Source organism: Hipposideros armiger, unplaced genomic scaffold (assembly GCF_001890085.2).
Source record: "Hipposideros armiger isolate ML-2016 unplaced genomic scaffold, ASM189008v1 scaffold_482, whole genome shotgun sequence".
Classification (NCBI taxonomy): domain Eukaryota; kingdom Metazoa; phylum Chordata; class Mammalia; order Chiroptera; family Hipposideridae; genus Hipposideros; species Hipposideros armiger.
In genome coordinates this window covers 453,845-470,269 of record NW_017731832.1, presented here as the reverse complement: position 1 = coordinate 470,269, position 16,425 = coordinate 453,845, and the positions used below count along the sequence as shown (strand labels likewise).

Here is a 16,425-nt window from a genome sequence, read left to right as displayed (position 1 = left end):
TAAAGCCCCTTTTATTATATTTAGTGGCTAACAGTACAGTTGGAGAAAAAATAAAACAGAAACAAAAATAATAAAATAAAAAAAGCCCAGTCAGAGGCCAAATTGCCTGGGTTCAAATGCTTCCACATGTTACCTGTATGACCTTGGGCAAGTTACTTGATCCCTGTGTGCTTCCATTTCCTTTTTCTGTAGGAAATCATCATAGCTACTGAAAGATTAAATGATTAAAGCTCTTAGAAATGTGCCTGGACATGGTGTTATTTAACCAGGTTAGGTGTGATTCTGATTACCCGCCATGCCCATCTCTACGTCAGGGTTTTGTACCCGATGTTTCACTAGGTAAATTCATTTGCCCCATTGCATCATCAAAGACATTGGTTTTCTCTTCCCTCTCACTCACTTCCTAGTCAGTCAGCTCCCATATTCCATTGGAATTGTCGTGCACCAAGGTGCATGCTCAGGTGGAAGATGGCAATTGCTCACTGGCTCCAGGTAACTTGCTATGTGGGAATATAGGCCTAGGGTGGTTGCAAAACCTGACTTTTTCAAAGAAGCTGGGAGTTCATATTTTTACATGAAAAAAAAAATTTTTTTTTTTAATACTGTACCTATTTTATAAAAAGTGCGTGCAGGACATTCAGATCATGTCTGTGAGCTCAGTTCAGCCTGAGGATTCCACTTTGTGACTTCACTTCTCATCTGTTGCTCAAAACTAACCGCTGTCCTTTCATCCTGAGCACTGCCCCAGGGGAAGCTGAATGAAGGCTTTGTGGAGTCAGGCTGCCAGGCTTTGTCTCCAGGCTCCAGTACACAGCAGCTGTGTGACCTTGAGAGCTCCTGAATGTCTGGGTGCCTCAGTTTCCTGCTTAACCTGAGTCATCCATCGTACCTGCTTAGGGCTTGAATGAAGTGATTCGTGAAGAGTGTTTCGCAGGGTCCGATCTGTAAGGAGTGCTGACATTTTCCAGGAGCCTTCTGTTCCCTCTCGGGACATGGACAAGGCCAGTCACACTGTTCTCCTTTCTCTTCCAGGTACAGTTTGGCCATGCTGGAGCTTGTGCCAATCAGGCTTCGGAAACTGCAGTAGCCAAGAACCAGGCTTTGAAGGAGGCAGGAGTGTTTGTTCCCCGGAGCTTTGATGAGCTCGGAGAAATCATCCAGTAAGTGGGCCTTGGGGAGCGTGCCAGCCTCCCCATCCCTTCCCAAATCCCTCCTGAGGACAGCAGCCTCCCTAACGTGTCTGAGATTCCTGGTCCCTCTCAGGCTTCTAGCACAGCTGTACACATGGTCCAAAATCCTTTCTTTCTCTTTGGCTTTTGTTGTATTGTTTGTAGAAGCACCAGTTAGAGGCCGTTCAGGCTGATATTAAGTAAAACATGTTCAGTTTCTGAACCCTCTTACTTGGCTGGCCATAAATGAGAGATGAGCATAGAAACATTTAGAAAGCGTCACCTCTAATCGCTGGATAAAGAGTTGTTGTATATCTTATTGTATCTTCCCATTCCTCCTTTCTGTTCTTCTGTGGCCTCCAGATTCAGCTTTCAGAGGGGGTTGGAATGGGGGGCTGGGGGGGTCTTGGCCAGAACCTGTTTTCATTTAGTTTTGGGGAATCTTAATTGGTAAGAGTAAGTCACTGACAGGAAGAGGGTACGTAGCTGGGAAACCTAAAGTGTTTGGGGTTAGATGGAGGAGCGTTCTTGGGATAGCTTAGAAGCGCCCAGAAGAAAAATCCTCATGGGTGTCTTTTCTTCTGCCCCTCCCCTGCCTCCCAGATCTGTGTACGAGGATCTCGTGGCCAAAGGGGCCATTGTACCTGCTCAGGAGGTGCCGCCCCCAACAGTGCCGATGGACTACTCCTGGGCCAGGGTAGGTGCCATGTGTGTCCTTAGCAGTGTGGGCAACGGAGATTTGGGGGCTAAGGTGGTAGGTTTTGAGTTGATGTGAACCCCTGAAATAGGCCGCCCTAATAGTAAGAGCAACTGCATGATCACTGCCCTGGGCTCTTAACCATGCCATCGAGGGAGGCTTCCCCAAGGGCTCAGGAGAACCGGGTGACTGACTCTTGGATTCCACCCCCTCTTCATATGCTGGACCTTGTGAGGTGGCCCCTTCTGCCCAATGGGTAGAACAAATGCAGGGCTGAACAGGGCAGAAGGCAGGCTGTACCCCCTATAGCTGGGTGGCCTGACCTGGAAACAGGCTGGAGCAGACAATGTCCCCTAGAGTTTTTGTGGTTCCTAAAAGATTTCAGGGTGAAGTAGAGTGTCCACTCTGCATACTTGCCTAAGGAGCATAGATGAGGAGCTAATTTTCTTAATATATAAGGACTCTTAAAAATCAATTTTAAAAAGACTTATAACCCATTTGAAAAATGGGTAGGAAATGGCCTTTCAACATGAAAAAATGCTCAACCTCACTCATAAAAGGAACCAAAGTAAAAACTGTGATACCAGTTTTTCTCCTATCAAGCCAACAAAGATTAAAAAAAAACATTTCTTTGGCAACATGCTGTGTTTGTATAGGTTTGGGGAAACTGGTGCGTTCATTCATTGTTGTTAGGACTGGAAATTGACGTAACCTTTCTGAAAGGCAGTTGGCTAATATGAATCAAATTTAAAAGTGCTCATACATTGTGGTCCAGCAATTCCATGTCTAGACAACTACTTCAGAGAAATATTTGCAAATACACACAAAGAAACATGTTCAAGAATATTTTTCTAGATGATATTTATCAGTGGAGGAACAGCTACATGGTGATATTGTCATATGATGGGATACTATATAGCAATTAAGAGGAATGAACCAGACCTATGTGCGTGCTGATGTTCATAGAGGTCAAATTCACCAAGTAAACAGCACATTATAGGACAGTGTATCTATTATGATCATGAAAAATATATGCACACAAAAGTATAGTCTCCATGTCTATGTATGCATGTCAATAAAAGTAGAGAAAGAAAGGTCTGGAAAGACGTCCACTAAACTAACAAACACTAAGGCAGAAAACCAAGGTAGGGGTGGAGGTCAAAGGAGACATAACTTGATCTGTTCCATTTTAAATTTTTAAAAAGGAGAATGTACTCATGTTACTTTTGTAATTAAGACATAAGTTAAAAGCATCTTTTAATAAAAGTTTATAGGGTTAGGTAATAGAAGAAATGGGCTTGGACAGTGTTGGCTGATGACACCCCTATGTGACCCAACTCTGGAAGCGGGAAATTCAGGAGTTCAGTCCCTTCCCCTGGGGAAAGGACATTTTGAGGGGGTCCCCCATTTCTACAGCCATGTGCCTCATTATTTTTTGGTGGGGGGTTGGTAGCTGTATGTGAGGTGTTTAAAAATGTTTTCTTTGGATTCATTCTTCCATTTCTTGGCCGAATGATGTTGGGCTGGTTTCTGAGCCGCTCTAGGCTTCATTTCCTCTGCTATAACACGAGGAGTGATTCTCCTTTGTGAGGTTAGAGTGAACCGACGGATGCAAACGCTTAGTGTACCGCCTGGCCCTGCAGACGCTTAGTAAAAACAGAACAGGGGCTGAGCCTGAGCAGGTGCCGTGGGTGTGGCGCTCCCGTTTTCTTTGTCCAAAATTATCCAATAAAAGGGCTTTTGCACTTCTTTCTCTTGGAGGGATTTGTCTGAGGGTTGTTACTTGGCCACCAGAATTCAAGACATTCCTGGGACACTGGTTCTGAGAGCACAGACTGGGGGGCAGTCCAGGAAAAATCTCTGTGGTCACCACAGTGCTGCTTGTCTCTGCCCCCATCCCTGCTCAGGAGCTGGGCTTGATCCGCAAACCTGCCTCGTTCATGACCAGCATCTGCGACGAGCGAGGACAGGAGCTCATCTATGCGGGCATGCCCATCACCGAGGTCTTCAAGGAAGAGATGGGCATCGGCGGGGTCCTCGGCCTCCTCTGGTTCCAGAGAAGGTGAGGCGTGGAGGGCAGAAGATGGTGGGGCTCTGGGACTCAGTTAGTGATTTTCCCGACGGGAGCGGGGGTGGGCAGCCTTGGGGAATATGTCCAGGGTCAGTCTTTATGGCCACGGATCAATTGTGAGGCCAGAGGAAAGAAATACAGGCTGTTCCTAAGTCGTCCAAAGATGGAAAGGCCAGTCTAAACCAAGCGAGGTAGAAAGCATGACCTCATCAGGGTTCTTGGATCAGACCCTTTCCCTTGGAAAGTTTTAAAGACATAGGGCAGAGTAAATTCGGGCCTTTGTAGAGAAAGGTGGAGATCTTTTAGAGAAGGGGAGATCTGGGCGGATCTGGTAGCTCAAAGAGTACAAGCCTGGTGGAGTTGCTGAACAGGCATACAGGATCTCGTATCATCAGCCTTAATGTGACCTAAAATTGGTTTTCTCTGCAATTCCCAAGCTTAACCCTCCTCTGGGACAGATAGCTGGGCAAGGGAGCCAGAGAGTACATGATTCACAGTCATGCCCTCACCTGCAGAGAGCTGGGTGTTGGTCTTGCTTTGGGCTCTTCCTGGGGCACCTGAGCAGGTTTTACCCTCCTCTTGCATCCCTGTGTCTCCAGACTACATTCTTAATCAGTTGGTAGGTTGAACCCTGGAGGAGGCCGTAGGCCTGTGAAAGGGACAGGGACCTCACCTCCTCTCTGTCTGGTCCGTAGAGGGTAGCTACCAATACAGGTCAAATCCCGTTGCAGCAACTCATGCTGAAAACTGCCGACTAAAGAAGAGATTTCAAATCCTGCTTGCTCACTATTTTAAAAGCAGTATTTAACTTGAGAATATCATGCTAACCGAAATAAGGTGGAAAAAGACAACCATATGATATCACTTGCGTGATATAAAACAAGCAACAAATGAACAAACAAACATTCATAGACACAGACAACAGTATGGTGGTTAACCGAGGGGAAGGGGAGTTGGGGCAAGTAGAGGAGGGTAGAGTTGGTCAAAGATAACGGTGACGGAAATGGACTTGACTTGGGGTGGTGAGCACAAAATGCTACATAGAGATGTATTATAGAACTGTGTTCTTGAAACTTATATAATCTTATTAACCAATGTCATCCCTCAATAAATTGAATAAAAACTTTTTTTTTTTTTTTTAGCTGAGCCATCCTGCCACCTGTTGGCAGCTCAGTGGCTGCTCAGCTCGGGCCGGGACTCGAAACGCTGTTGCTCAAAGCTCAAAGTCTTGAGCGAGCTCTTAACCAACTGAGCCACTCAGCCGGCCCGAATAAAAACTTTTTTAAAACCTAAAGTAGAAAGCAGTATTTGATATCAGCAAAGTCCAGAGCTGCTCAAGAATCGGGAGGTTTTGCCCCAGAGTTGTAAGGTAGTTCTAGACCTGGAGTGGCAGGCTGCTGCCCTTCCTGAATTTGAGACTCGTTTAGGGAGATGGGAGAAAGGAGGAGCATGGCCTTGTCAGCGTATCGCCTGTTCAGCGGCTCACCCTTGTTCCCACCTTCCTTTCCCTGTCCCTACACTCACCCTCCTCTAGGTTGCCCAAGTACTCCTGCCAGTTCATTGAGATGTGCCTGATGGTGACGGCTGATCATGGGCCAGCCGTGTCCGGGGCTCACAACACCATCATCTGCGCTCGGGCTGGCAAGGATCTGGTCTCCAGCCTCACCTCGGGGCTGCTCACCATTGTGAGTACCGTCATCCTGGGATATGCACAGTGGGGACACTGGGCTTTGGCATCATGCTGCTTGGCTCCAGCAGGGTCCCACAAGGAGCCCTGGCGTGTAAGACCCTGCACTGGGGCCATTCAGGGCATGCCAGATTGGTCTGCGAAGTTGAAGGAGACACTTAGAGCTCAGGGCAACATGGGCTTGCTTCTCCCACAGGGGGACCGGTTTGGGGGTGCCCTGGATGCAGCAGCCAAGATGTTCAGCAAAGCCTTTGACAGTGGCATTATTCCCATGGAGTTTGTGAACAAGATGAAGAAGGAAGGAAAACTGATCATGGGCATCGGTCACCGAGTGAAGTCGGTAAGCTGTTGCCATCCTGAAGGGAATGGATCTACAGGGTGGATGGGAACGAGAGGGCCTCGATTTAGCTGGGAACGCCCAGGCAAAGCCTTGGATGTGTTGACAAATGCCAACATTGTAATACAGATTGCCCTTAAACAGTTTTTATTGTGTTCAGTTGCAGTGTGAAAATACGATGAGCTGGTAACTTGGTAACTTTAGCTTTCCAAATGAACCTTATAGGAGAAAGGGTGAAGTTTAGGGTTATGGGGACATATTGGTTCCCTTAGGCTAGATCAGGGGACGGCAAACTTCTGAGACGGAAGAGCCGCCAAGGGTCAGCAAACTGCAGCTCGCGAGCCACATGCGGCTCTTTGGGTGCGTACATATGGCTCTGAAGTAAAATTGAAAATGAAAACCAAACTATCATAGTTTCATTTATAAAATTTTTAAAGGATATTATTTACATAATGGTGATTATGTAAAAATATATTTATGGCTCTCAAATAATATTTAAATTGTTGGGAGGGACAAGGTTGGCTCTTCCAGGGGTTAGCAAACTTTTGAGATGGAACGTACCCAAAGAGCCGCATGTGGCTCGTGAGCCACAGTTTGCCGACCCCTGGGCTAGAGGATGCTGCATGCTGCAGTAACACACAACTCCAAAAATCTCCATGGCTTACAGGAAAAGTTTTGTTCTTATTCACCCTACACCACAGTGGGTTGGCTGTGGCTCTGTTCTCTGTCGCCTATGCTGAAGGAGCAGCCCTTATCCGGCATATGCTCGTCTCACCTTAGAAGAAAAGTCATGGCAGAACCACATAAAAGCTCTTAAAGCTTCTGCTTGGAAGTTGCACAGCTCATTTTCACTTGAATTTCATTGGCTAAAGCAAGTCACATGGTTAAGCCTGATGTCAATGGGTCAGGAAAAGCAATAATATAAGACCAGACCTGATTGGCAAATGCCAGAGGGCATGTATTTTAAAGTTAATAAGGCAGGTAGTCCTGTGTGTCCTGAAATCAAAGGGAAAGAGAAGAGGTAACGGAAGCTGATCAGGGCCTTAGGGGCAGCTCCTTGTAGGACCCTTTGCCTCGGGGTCCTTGGCCCTGCAGCTCCAGAAACCTCATTTAGTCAGTCATTCCGCTGGTCAAGGCGGGGTGTGTGATTCACATTCATACAAGAGGGTCATGCATGTGATCTGGAACACCCCCTCTCAGACATCCAAATGCTCAGCCAGCTGTGGGCTGACCTGCAGAGGTTGCTTGATGAGCAAGAACTGCACTAGAGCCGAGGAGGTGGTCAGTTCTGAGGGTCATTCCATCCAGGCTTAGCAGAGCTTTGCTCAGCCACCCAGCTCCCGAGCAGATAGCACTTCTCCAGTTCACCGTGCAGGGCCTCTTTCTCAACGTCAGACCTGGGCTGCCACAGTCTTTCAGGCTCCTTCCTTTCTGGAGTCCATACTGACCTCATGTGTCTCTTTGCTGAGGGAGGCCACAGTGGCATTGGGATTTGGCGTGTGCCTAAACCATCTCACTCCCCCACTTACAGATTGTAGGTCTTAACAGATGGTTCATCTCCATTCACCGACAGCCTAGAGTTTTTCCTAAAATTTCAGGGGTGCTTGCTTAGTGTAGGACTTGGTTACAGCTTGACCAGGCTGCTGAGCTGGTGGGCAGCATGGCTAGTGGCTAGTACATGAGACTTCTGGTTGGAGAGTGGGCGAGCCTCAGCCCCCTGCGGCTTAACACAGTAGGACCCATTGCTACATCTCCAAGTCACAGTACCTTGTTTGTAACGTTAAAGAGAACCTGCAAAGGCTGTTTTGAGGCCCAAATGAAATATGAAAAGACTTTAAAAACCTTAAGCCCCACAGCAGTGTCATAACCTGTGCTACATGGAATCATACACGTGGATCAGATCCCTGAAACACCTGGATATGAAATGCACAGTGGTGTCTACCTGTGACATGAGCATGAACATCCCTTAACAGCAGGGTTAGAGCAGATTCCTCTGTAACTCTGGGTCACTTTCTAGATAAACAACCCAGACATGCGAGTGCAGATCCTTAAAGATTACGTCAAGCAGCACTTCCCTGCCACCCCCCTGCTCGACTATGCGCTGGAAGTGGAGAAGATTACCACCTCGAAGGTAAAAAAGAAAAATGTCCCTAATTCCTGAATCACAGTTTAGGGTGGATTTCTTGGGAGAAAGGAGAGAACCAGGTTACCTTTTCATTGTGCAGCTAAAGTCAAACCTGGGTTTCTGGAAAATTTTTATTTCTGTTGCTTAACTGAAGTTCAGCAGACATGTACCAAGTGTCAACTAGGTGTCAGGTCCTTTGCTAGACCGTGGGGATTGAACTAATAAGTATGACAGTCTCTTCAAACCAAATGGGATGTTTTGATGGGAGGATTTTAAATGGTGATCAGAATGCATAGTATGGTAGTAGTAGGAAAATTATAAGCAAACAAATGAGAAATCGTGATAAATGCTTTGAATTTTTTGCCTTCCCAGAAACCAAACCTTATCCTGAATGTAGATGGCTTCATCGGAGTTGCATTTGTAGACATGCTTAGAAACTGTGGGTCCTTTACTCGGTGAGCTTTGCAGCCCTTTGCTTCTTCCTAATGCTTACTGATTTTTGTTGTTCCCTCCCAACTCTAAAAGCAATGCATGCTCATTATAGAGGACTTAAAAAATAGAGAGATATGAAGAAGGAAAAAACTGCCTCTACTCCTGCCACCCAGAGCACCCCTTTTCCACTGTAAAATCAGAGCTGGCCTTTCATTCCTGGGCAGACAGTCGTACCCTCTTGGGGAAGAGGGCGGTCATGTGAGCCATTTTACAACTACACATTGCTTGTGTTGCAGGGAGGAAGCTGATGAATATATTGACATTGGAGCCCTTAATGGCATCTTTGTGCTAGGAAGGAGTATGGGCTTCATTGGTGAGTTTGTTGTTGTTTGTTATTGTTTTAAGAGTTTTGGGGGGATTCTTTTTTACCACATGGCCCAGCTACACCACTTACTCATGTGGGAAGTTTCTACAAAAGAGATGTCACATTGATTTATTCATTGTTCCTAATCCTGCCTTTCTTTCCCTTGCCCCTTATCTTTGTTCCTTTGTTCTTGGAAATGACTTTGATTGCGAGCCCAGGACAATGGAATTAAATCCAACAGTTCCCTTTTACCAAGCCTAGCATCTACCTATGGAATGGATCTGGGTTTACTTCCCCATTTCTTTGTAGCTATCATTTTGTATTAGAAAGATTTCCCTCCCTTATCCTGTCTCCTTCGCCAAACTTGAACAAGTTCACAAACTCTTTAACAAAAAAGATGCAATTTTGCTCCATTTTAGGACACTATCTTGATCAGAAGAGGCTGAAGCAGGGGCTGTATCGTCACCCATGGGATGATATTTCATATGTTCTCCCGGAACACATGAGCATGTAACTGAGCCAGGAACCCTGCTACAGTCAAGTGAAGACAAGAACTCCTCCCCACTGGGAAAAAGTGCGCAGACAGCTGGCGCTGGAGCTTGCTATAGGATGGGCCTGGAATATAAACAGCCACTGGTGTACAGGCACCAAATACCAACACCCACAGGCTAACACTGTTCAGTCCACAAAGAAGCTTAATATTTTTTTTATAAGCATAGAAATAAAAAAACCAAGCCAATACTTGTGACATTTGCTCTGCTACCTACCTGCTGTATTTATTAATGTAAAAGCATCTAAGCGTTGTCAGGGTAGTGTTTTTCCTTCTGGTAGGGCGTTATGATGCTGTCTTTTTTTGCATTAGTTAAAATTTTTTTTTCCCTTAGAGGAAGGGAATTAAACTTTTAAGACCTCAAGATACTATACATTTAAAGCACCCCTAATGTCTTGTTTTTCCTATTCCCTTTCTTCCTGTTCATATAACATGAAGAGCATTGTATTAGTCTGATTTTTTTTTTTTAAGGATCTTTTTGTATGTTATATGTGAAGGGTTTGTTTGATATCCCACTGAAATGCTCCATGTTGCAAACCTAACTAAAGTCTGCTTCTGTCAGGGGGATGAAACCATTGCATCCTTAGCTATTGTCACAAAATATGTGGGGTAGTAATTTAAAATGTAAAGGTGTAACATACATGTTTAAAATGGAAATGCAAAGCAAAAAGCTGTGAAATGTCTTGTGTCTTATGTTCTCTGTATTTATGCAACTGACTTGTCTTTTACTCGAATGTGGACTCATCGTCACCAGTCAGTTTGCATCTGTAATCCACAAAGATTCTGGGCAGCTGCCACCTCAGTCTCTTCTCTGTATTATCGTAGTTTGATTTAAATAAATAGTAACAGTGAATACATACCTCTTTCATCTGCATTCCTCTGAAGTGTACTTTATAATAATTTTACTACATGTAGTTTTAAAAATGTTAATCCACTTTAAAAAAGAATCAAGTGCCAGCCTAGTGGCTTAGTTGGTTAAGAGTTGGCTTAAGGGGGCTGGCCGAGTGGTGCGTTGGTTAAGAGCTGGCTTGGGACGCCAGAGGGCCTGGTTCGGATCCCACATATGAGGGCCAGTGACACTGACCTCTACAGCTAAGATGCTGAACAACAGCTCAACCTGGAGCTGGGCTGCTGTGAGTTGCTAAGGTGTAGGCTGCAGCCCCTGCTGCAGTGGGTTGCCATGGGCTACCGTGTGTAGCCAGCAGCCAGAGTGAGCGGCAGTCCAGAAGGCGGCGACTGATCTGCCTCGCCCGGGAAGAGCACAACGATGGTGCCAACTTGGGCCAGTGAAGCAACGTCCTCCACAATTAGACTGAAGAACAAAAAGGCAGCAACTTGTCTGTTCCCCTTCCCCCAATTCCCCAGCACTGTTTCCATCCCCCAATTCCCCCAATAAAAATCTTAAAAAAAAAAAAAAAGGTTGGCTTAAGAATGCGAGCTCTGAGCAACAGGGCCGCTGGTTCGATTCCCACATGAGCCAGTGACACTGTGCCCGAGCTGAGCTGTCGCTGAGCTGCCAACAGGTGGCAGGATGGCTTAGCTGGTGTAACAACAAGATTGCTGTTCGATGGTGGGCTATGCCCACCTGCAACTAAGACTGAACTCGGCACTTTGAGCTGAGCTGCCCAGGCAGCTCAGTGGATAGGGTGTGCGCTCTTAACAACAAGGCTGCCCAGTTCAACTCCCGCGTGAAATGGTGGCTACGCCCACCCGAAACTAAGATTGAACACAGCACCTTGAGCTTAGAGGCCATGAGCTGCTAATGGGAAGCCAGATGGCGACTGGCGCCCTCCACAACAAAGATTGAAGAACAACAACTTGGCTAGTCCCCTCCCCCAATTCCCCAATAAAATCCTTAAAAAAAGAAATCAAAGCACTATTTTCCAAAAACAAATACCCACCCTTAAATCTGCATTTCCATCTTTCTCAGTGAATGGGAACCAAAGCTCTACCGACCCAGATACTCAAAGCCCATAACTTGGGAGTCATCCTTTCTTCTACTTCTCTAGCTGCCAAGCCCTGTCGATTTATTTTATTTCTTTATTTCTTTAAGTAAGTAAACCAACATATTAGTTTTAGGTGTACAACATAATGATTTGATATTTGTAAACACTGTGAAATGATCACAATAAGTCTAATTACCACCCAATTTTCCCTTTAATTATCCCTCTGATGGATTCATGTCTGGTCTGTTAACTTGTGCCCCTAGTTCTACTTTTGACCCCCTACAGTCCATTCTCTATGCAGCCACCAGTGACATTTTTTAAAACTAATTGAGCCACTTCCTCGCTTAAAACCAAAAAGTGGCTGTGGTCATTATTTAAAACAAGTATATATAGGGAAAAGTAGCTATGACCCAAATACTATGCAAAACACTTAAGCATCATCTTTTAATCCACAGCAATCTTCCAACGTAGGTATTATTCCTGTTTTTAGAAGATAAATTAGTTCAGAGAGAACAAGTAACTTACTTGCGCACTCTCATCTACTTAGCTGGGGCTCGGTCTCAAGTCCTTTTTTCTTTTTAAAATTTCACTCCAAACCCATTTAAATCTTTAAATAACAATCCTATGTTGCCACCCAAGACACTAACAGTGGGTGATGGTCTAACGTGGCTTTTATTTTACAAAATAACTACAAAGAGCATGCTACTCACTGAGGGGAAGGACACATGCCACCACCACACTCACACCGAGATATGGGAAACCTCGGGTCCAGCAACCATAACTGGAGAGCTGTACAGTTAGTTGAGCCTTACCCAAGGTTGGACGGCGGCTGTCGGGCGCGGTGGCGCGTGCGCAGAACCCGTGGCCGATAGGCTCCGCCCCGCGCTCACTATTTATTCCCAGAATCCCTCTGTGTCGCACCAGAACGGCTGGATCGTTCTGAGACTGCGGCCACCGGGCGCGCTGTCGTCAAGATGGCGGCTGCGGCGGTTGCGGCCGCGGCAGCCGCAGCTGCGGCTGCATCTCTGCAGGTGCTAGAGATGGAGAGCATGGAGACAGCCGCCGGCGGCTCAGCGGGGCTGGCTGCCGAAGTCAGAGGCAGCGGCACGGTAGACTTCGGGTCCGGGCCCGGCTTATCTGCCCTGGAGGCGAACGGGGGCGATCCGGGCCCGGAGGCCGAGGATTTCGAGTGCAGCTCTCACTGCTCGGAACTGTCGTGGAGGCAGAACGAGCAGCGGCGCCAGGGCCTCTTCTGCGACATTACGCTGTGCTTTGGTGGTGCCGGAGGCCGCGAGTTCCGGGCCCACCGCTCGGTGCTGGCCGCCGCCACTGAGTACTTCACGCCCCTGCTTTCGGGCCAGTTCTCCGAGTCCCGCTCGGGCCGGGTGGAGATGCGCAAGTGGAGCTCCGAGCCCGGGCCCGAACCCGACACGGTGGAAGCCGTTATCGAATACATGTACACCGGGCGCATCCGCGTTAGCACGGGCAGCGTGCACGAGGTGCTGGAGTTGGCGGACAGGTAGGCGGGAGGTGGAGATGCTGGCCGCCCGAGGGCCGCATCCAGGGAGGGCGCTGGAGAAGGCGGGGAGGGCAGTGCCTACGGGTGGGCCCCAGAGAGAGAGCCCTGAGGAAGAGCCCTGAGGAAATGCGTTCGTTTCTCACTCATTGAGCGCCTGCTGTGTGCTCTGGGCCCGCACTGAGGATGCAGCCGGCTCGTCCGGCGAGGGCGACCTTCGGGACCTCCGATTCCAGGTGGAGGGACAAAGGCAATGAAAAAGAAAGTCCTCCTATAATAAGTGGTGTGTTGACATGAAAAAGGAATGGAAGGATAGTGAGTGGTTAGAGGAAAGACCTTTCCGAGGAGGTGACATTTAAACCGACCTCTAAAAGGCAAGGAAGAACTGGCGGTGCAAAGATGGGGAGTCAACATTCCAGGCAGATATCGCAAAGGCCTCCAGGCAGGATCCAGTTTAGCTTAGAAAACTAAAGAAAAATCCAGTGGGGCTGGATCTAGTGGGTGAAAGGAGAAGGGTGTGTGAAATGCGTAGGAACAGGAGTTTGGATTTTACTGGGTGATGATGGGAAGCTAGGTAAAGAAATTGTCTGATTGAAATATTTCAAAAGATGATTCTGCTGCTGTGGAAAATGGAATGAGGGGGTACGAATGGCTGCTCCAGAGACTAGCTAGGAGGCAGGTGAATGCCATTTACACAGGAGTCTTTTTCAGCAGTATTATGTTACAGATACATTATTTTGACAAATACCTACACTACAGAGTATCTATTATGCACCAGATCAGACACTGGGTTCTAAGGTGCTGGGGATTCAGTAGTGAACAAAACAGACAAAAGTCCCTTTCCTTGTCGCACTCATATTTGGTAGATGGACAATAAATAAGTGAAATAGATAGCATATTGGATGATTGTTAAAGCTGTGATGAAAAATAAAGCATGGTGGGGACATATAGAAAGTGCTGGAGGAGAGGAACTGTTTTTTGTTTTTTTTTTTAATTGAACAGAGGATGCCTCACGAAGAAGACATTTTGCAAAGAACTGAAGGAGGCCAGGTAAAGAATGCTCCAGGTAGGGGATACAGGTGTAAAGGCGGAGCTTGTCTGGATGGTTAAGAATAGCAGCAGGAGGCCAGTATGGCTAGATCAAAGGGATGCAGAGTGAGAGGGGTAGGAGAGGCCTCAGGGTGGTAATGGGAATAGCTCCAGATCCCATAGGGCCTTGTCCGCCTGTGAAAGGACTTCAGTTTTTACTCTGAATGATATGGGAAGGTTTGGGGCAGAGGAATGATGCGATCTGATTTGAAGAATTCTGCTGTGTTGAACAAAGGATGGGCTGATGGGGAAGGGGCTGCAAGGGCAGAAGCAGAAACTATTTAGGAAGTTGTCCCAGAGGTGGTGGCAGCTTGGGTTGAGGAGGGAGAAGTAAAGGTGATAAGACGTGCTTCAATTCCAGACATATTTTTGAAGATAGAGGAGATGAATTTGCTGATTTGATGTGGGGTGTGAGGGAAAGACTGCTAGTTTTTTAACTCAAGCAATCGGAAAGATGGAGTTGTTATTTATTAAGATGATGTGGAAAACTGCAGGAAAGCAAGTTTGGGAGGAAGATCAAGAGTTCGGTTTTGGTCCAGGAGGTATTTGAGTAGGCACTTGGATATCAGAGCATTGGGAGCTAGAGATTGAGAGGAAATTAGCATATAGATGGTAATTAAAGCTATGAGACTGGATGAAATTACTTAGGAAGAGAGGGTAGATAGAGAAGGGGCAGGACTGAGCCCTGAGGTTCTTCAAAATGTTAAAGAGGAACCAGCAGAGAAGACTGATTTCATGGAAGCCTAGAAAGAAAGGGTGTCAAGGGGGGTGTAGCCAGTCATGTCAACTCTGTCAGCCCTAAGTGATCATTGAATTTGGTGATAATAGAGGTCCTTGATGGCTTTGATGAGAGCCATTTAGATCTTGCTAAAAAGAGGATCAGAAAAGTGTTAAATATGGAAATGTTTGGGGAAGAGTCCAAGGGGAGGTCCCCCCACCCCCACCCCACAAGATAGGAGATACTAGAGCATGTTTGTGTGCTGATGAAAAATAATCAGTGGAAGGGGACAAATTGATGTTATGGGAGCAAGGGAAAAATTGCAGGAGCAAAGCCCTTGAAACCAAGAAGAGGATAGAATCTATATTAAAAATGGAAAAGTTGGACAGAGAGGGCAAAGTATAGGGTACAGGTGCAGGAAGGTAAATTGGGCGGTGGGAAGATGAAGATTCTGCCTGATTTTGTTTTCTCAAAGCTGAGGTTGGGTCATCCATTGGAAGGTGGAGTGGAGTGGGAATAAATCTAAGAGAGCAGGGTTTGTTGAATGAAAATGGAAGGGTCATTGCACTCATGATGTGTTTCTTCTGTCATGTGAGCTTGTGTTTTTCAGATTTATCCCTGTTTTTTGGGGGGTTAGAGGTGAAGAGAGAACGCCCCAGGCAATTTATTTAAAACTCTTGTCTCCATCTGTCAGCTGCTGAGTAAGCTGCCTTGTGTTAGGCAGTTCTGAGTGCCCTGCAGCCATCACATCTAATCTGCCATTGGCTCTTGAGGCAGGACCCCCCAACCCCGTATTCGGTCTGTTGATCATATCTACCTTGCACAGTAAAAATAATAGGAAGTGCCCAGCACGATTCTTATCACATGGCAAATGCCTAGTATGTGATAGCTATTGTGTTCATAGAACAGTGTTTCCAAACACCTGTCCAAGGGAATATATGTCAGAATTACCTGGAAAATAGCAGTTTGCCGGCGTGGGGAGCCAGAAATCGAGTGACACTGGCACTCAGACCTATGTTTGGGAGCCATTGGAGCTCTTACTATTCCACTTTGGCTTTGTTTTATGTCTAGATGGCTTTGTTTTATGTCCCTGAAGAGGGCGAAGGGAGCCTATCGTATTTATCTTTATGTCATTGTTGGATAGTCAGGAAGCACAATGACCGTAACAACAAATGGTTACTGAATTAGAGAGGTCTGGACTGATGAAGTCATCCTTACATTGTTTAAGGTTCTCAGTTCTGGGGACTTATTCTTTTTAAAGCAGTAGTCTCAAACTGGCCACCCTCACGGCTGAATTCTGCCAGATTTATGGATTTGGCTAAAACTATTCTGTTTGGGGTTTTTTTTTTTAATTTAATTTTAAACAAATATAGTTCAGCCATAAAAAAAAGAATGAAATCTTCCCATCTGCAACAACATGGATAGACCTCGAGGGTATTGTGCTGAGTGCATGCAGTAAGTCAGACAGAGAAAGACAAATGCCATATGATTTCACTTATAAGTGGAATCTAAAGAACAGAATAAACAAACAAAACAGAAACAAACTCATAGATACAGAGAACATTTTGATGGTTGTCAGATGGAAGGAGGTTTGGGGGCAGGTAGAAAAAGGGGGGCATTAATAAGTACAAATTGGGGCCGGCCGAGTGGCGCGTTGGTTAAGAGCTGGCTTGGGACGCCAGAGGGCCCCGGTTCGGATCCCACATATGAGGGCCAGTGACACT

The 16,425-nt window shown here is 46.4% G+C and overlaps 2 protein-coding genes across 3 annotated transcripts in view; both read left to right on the top strand.

Annotated features, from left to right (window-relative positions):
• ACLY (ATP citrate lyase) overlaps positions 1-10,300 on the top strand; it is a 63,955-nt gene extending 53,655 nt beyond the window's left edge. The window contains exons 19-27 of the mRNA XM_019666996.1: positions 1,033-1,160; positions 1,773-1,866; positions 3,774-3,928; positions 5,472-5,622; positions 5,821-5,964; positions 7,979-8,092; positions 8,459-8,541; positions 8,815-8,891; positions 9,302-10,300. Coding sequence (XP_019522541.1) covers positions 1,033-1,160; positions 1,773-1,866; positions 3,774-3,928; positions 5,472-5,622; positions 5,821-5,964; positions 7,979-8,092; positions 8,459-8,541; positions 8,815-8,891; positions 9,302-9,396 — 1,041 coding nt within the window. The 3' untranslated portion in view covers positions 9,397-10,300. The remainder of the gene's footprint in view (positions 1-1,032; positions 1,161-1,772; positions 1,867-3,773; positions 3,929-5,471; positions 5,623-5,820; positions 5,965-7,978; positions 8,093-8,458; positions 8,542-8,814; positions 8,892-9,301) is intronic.
• Positions 10,301-12,298: 1,998 nt separating this feature from the next.
• Positions 12,299-16,425, top strand: part of KLHL11 (kelch like family member 11) — a 12,324-nt gene continuing 8,197 nt past the window's right edge. For both annotated transcript variants that reach the window (XR_002126724.1, XM_019667114.1), the window contains exon 1: positions 12,299-12,897. Coding sequence is in view for 1 of the 2 variants with exons in the window: in XM_019667114.1 (XP_019522659.1) it covers positions 12,353-12,897 (545 nt within the window). In the remaining variant the exon portion in view is untranslated. The remainder of the gene's footprint in view (positions 12,898-16,425) is intronic.